We start from the raw sequence: 3,916 nt of genomic DNA, 5'->3' as shown, positions 1-3,916 counted from the left end.
GAGNAGCGNGAGCGAGAGAGGACGGAGAGGGGCTCGTGGCGGGGGAGCTGTTGCTAATCGTCAACGAGTGAACCAGCGACAACCTCAACTACCTCAGCAGGCACAGGGCCAGGATGAGAATAACCAGGATGGTCTGGATCCGGCACAGGAGGCCTGGGTTCGTCGATTTGTGCAGATGGCGCTGAACGATGAAGAGGACCTCGTTGATGGTGATTCTGATGAAGACGATGGTAATTGGGTCATTCGGTGACAGCTGTCCTCTGACAGGTTCCCGATCACGCCAAGCGCTGTATGGATGGCAGTGCGCGGCTCCGCAGTAACGACTCAAAGGTGGTTTAATGATACTGTGAATTCTCTAGATACCTGTACCTTTAGGAAATCATTACATGTGTCCTGTAGCAAATGCATGCATGATCTACCATCTCCACCAAGAGATCCTAGGATGATGTCAACCGGGCTTTGCTACGGCAATACATATGTAACCATGTATGGCTACTCACAGCAAGTATTTTGCTACGAGAATCAAGTTCTCCTCGCCAAAGGACGACGCCAACCTGAATTGGCACATTAGTCCTAAACCCATACCCCCCATTCCATTCAGCGCACATCGGGTTCTCGATTCGTGTCTGCAATCGAGAATCTTCGGTATCAAAGATAGGCTCCGCTGCAGCAGCCCAAATTTGTCCTTAACAGCCGTTGAATATGTGGAGTGTGTATGTACTTGAGTCTGTTCTGGTTGGGTGACCTGCTGATTACTCAAACATGGTCGTATGCCTAGCATTCCAAATTACAACAACTCATTTAGACTTGTGGGAAATGCTCCGATTCTGAAAGACAAAGCATGATGCTTCGTCAATTACCGAAGGTAAACGTGGGCTCCTCCACCTGTATGGAGATTGTAAGGTAACGTCAAGTAGACCGCCCGTCGGGATTTTCACTCGGCAGACGACCCTGATCCCAGACAGCTCGGCCGGCCATGTAGATGGTGTAGTTATCCTATATCGGTTTGTTCTGTTCTGTTTCGTTCCAAGGCTGCTGTTGATCCAAATGGAGAGTCCTTTGCTCGCTTGAGACAGTTGACCAATGTTTGCCTTGATACCGTATCCTCTGGTGCTATAGTGAGCTGGCTTGCCGATCGACACTGTGACCCTTGAAGATGTAGACGCTCGTGTACTATAGGTAGTTAAGGACGACAACCATAAACTCAACCATGTACCTCTTCTCCCACAAGATGGCGTGACGGTCCAAGTCGACGTGTCCAGCGCACAAAGGAACATTTGCAACCAAAGATAAAAGATGAGAGATAAACAGCCCGCTCCTTGACTCCCGAGGTCATAGCACAAACTAAACGAGATCTAGATATTGAGGTCAGGATATGTAAAAGGCCCTACCGCTAGCCACATGATGACCTGTCGGTCGATGCCAAGTACAAAGACACCCTCTTCAAGCGGACACTGCTCCGGCCGACAGAAGGTCCAGCAGCTAACGCGAGGGTAAGGCGCAAGCGTGCTCGGGCTTTTGTTCACGTGGTGTCGCACGGGATCACCATCTTTGTTGCTTGAGAAGACAACAGCGCTGCTGGTATACTGTACATGCCTATCCAGACCTGCTGGCATCAAGGGTTAATGCCTGGATAATAAGCCGTGACATGCCGTGTTAGCCTTGAACTTGCCTCGAGACCTCGTCTCTAAACTGCCGGCAATGTCGCTGCCGACCATGAAGCTCACTATGTCGAAACTCTATGACCAAACAGGGATTTAGGTGCAGCAGCTTGCAGACGCCGCCCTGCTCACAGCTATTGCATATGTGCGCACAAGCCCGCGCGCACAGCTAGACTCGACATTTAGCCAACAATGATAACATTGATTGTGATTGTTGACGGGTCTGAGGCTCTGGGCTGACAGTCGCAGAACATGGGAGTCATTAGTGAGACCCATGGTTTTACCATAGTACGTCGCTAACAGGCAGTTTAGCTTAGTTTCAGACATGACAAGAACCGTGCTGAATTTGTTTGCCGGCTGGTCCTCCTTATCAGGGAATAGCATCCAAGAAGCACAAAGTAACAATGGCAGTAGCCAGCAATCTCGCTGCTGGATAATGCGGCAGTGTCTCCTGGGAAGAGCTGATCCTTATCCAGCCTCAAGATCACTATCCCCAATGACGTGGTAAAAAGTCATCAATGAAGGTTAGAGACCTCTAGTACCCAGGATAAGCTGGCTCGGGAGCTCTACAAACCCTTGTTCTTGCTCTAGTGATCGGACCCTTTCCCATGCACACATGCTGCATGCGTGGCTGTCACTCTTTGTCCTCGTCGCAATTAAAAGGTACCTTTTGGCGCTCTCACATACGCCCTTAGTTTCTCGCCCAGATGCCCATTTCTGTAGTGGACCAGCGCATACATGCTGAACTGAAATCAGCTCATCCGCATTGCATCGACTCGGACTGACGGGGGATCTCTCTAAAGCTTCCCTGTGGGCGTTGCGTTGATCACCCACTGCCCCAATGCTACCGGATCTTGCCAACCAGGAGCCGCAAGCGTGCTCACGAAACACAAGTGTCTTGACATAAGTGCGGTAGGGCTGAGCTCGCGATACCACGTCAACGTCGAGCAGACTGGCTGATGCAGGTACACGGATCAAGCGAGGCCTTCAAAGAGGACCTATTCCTTTAGAGGCATTTTCGTACTTGGACATAACGCACTGTAACAAATATCACAAGGATTTTCTAGCACATGAAAACTCGGAAGTAACTGGCCAGTGAGTTAGTGGGCCAACAAAATGTAATAACAAGGATGTCTCTTCTCACAAAGTTGATTAAAGCCTCTGGGAAATGACGATTAACTAGCGCGAGTTTGTACTCTGGATGCAGGTAGAAGCGACATTTCAAACACTATTGCCGTAAATGGCCTGATGTTTGAAAAGTCTCGGGAGTGTTCATCCCCGCGGCAAGGCCGCCTAATTAGTTGCACAACTCAACTTGTGCAGTATCAAAGTTGATAGGTATCTTTCCTAGGATACTTGCATGGTTGGTCACAGTATGCAAGTAGAACGCAGACCTACATTTATATTTCTTCAAGGGTCTCTGCTAGTCTGGGCTTGTTAGCTCAACAAAGGTGCCGATCGGTAGCTGGGGAGTCAACTTTACCTATGTACGCAATGTTTCGTTTCATGGCCTAATTGTTTCTTGCCCTCTCTGCTACTTGAACCCCGGGTCGTCGCATGAAAGAACGAGGTACTGCAGCAAGACGGTTGTCTGTCGCAAGCCCCAAGCCTCTCTTACAGTTGGTGGAGTTCAACTGGAGCCAATTCAACACTTTAACTGGCCATCTATAACCGACAACACGTCAAATAGGTATGTATGTGTGTACTGTAGGTATTGAGATCGCTTCGAGCCTATTGTAGCCACAAATCAGGGATCAGCATTAACCAAGGCCACCAAGTACTTCTGACCGGGGACCAAGGACTGAAGAATTGGGATCAGGGCCACAAACTCATCTCGCTGAATTCTATCGACTTCATGCGCATTAATTCGTATAATTTCGTCCACCCAGGGGAGCGATTCTGAATCGGTCCATATGCATCGTTTGCATGGTTCCGAGATGAATCGCTTTCCTGATTCAAACAAAGGTGATCAAGAGCCGGGTCTTCGATCGGCGTTAAATGTTCAGTTCAACGACGGAGCCTGGCCAAGGGATAATGAGCTATTACCCAAAGTGAGTCAAGTGTCTCCCAGTCAAGGTTGAGGAGGGACGATCAGCATCCCGAAAGGGACTACCGGCCGGAGGGACAAGGCCCAAGGCAGTCCAAGGCACGCCAGTTCGAGCTTACTCGACCTAAACCCGGAGACATGTGGACCTTTGTGCTTGAGACAGCAGGGGGCGGGACCCATCGGCAGCCATCAAGGACAACGCTAAAAC

General features: G+C 49.8%; 1 protein-coding gene across 1 annotated transcript in view; it reads left to right on the top strand.

The window, feature by feature from the left end:
- The window catches only part of FPRO_04439 (uncharacterized protein), a gene marked incomplete at both ends in the record, with an annotated part of 2,314 nt that extends 2,064 nt beyond the window's left edge, over window positions 1–250 (top strand). The window contains one exon of the mRNA XM_031229949.1: window positions 30–250. Coding sequence (XP_031080135.1) covers window positions 30–250 — 221 coding nt within the window. The remainder of the gene's footprint in view (window positions 1–29) is intronic.
- Window positions 251–3,916: the final 3,666 nt, after the last annotated feature.

The sequence above is a fragment of the Fusarium proliferatum genome (assembly GCF_900067095.1).
Source record: "Fusarium proliferatum ET1 genome assembly, contig: FPRO_scaffold004, whole genome shotgun sequence".
NCBI classification, from domain to species: domain Eukaryota; kingdom Fungi; phylum Ascomycota; class Sordariomycetes; order Hypocreales; family Nectriaceae; genus Fusarium; species Fusarium proliferatum.
The sequence above is the reverse complement of the archived record's forward strand: the minus strand, read 5'-3'. Positions and strand labels throughout refer to the sequence as shown.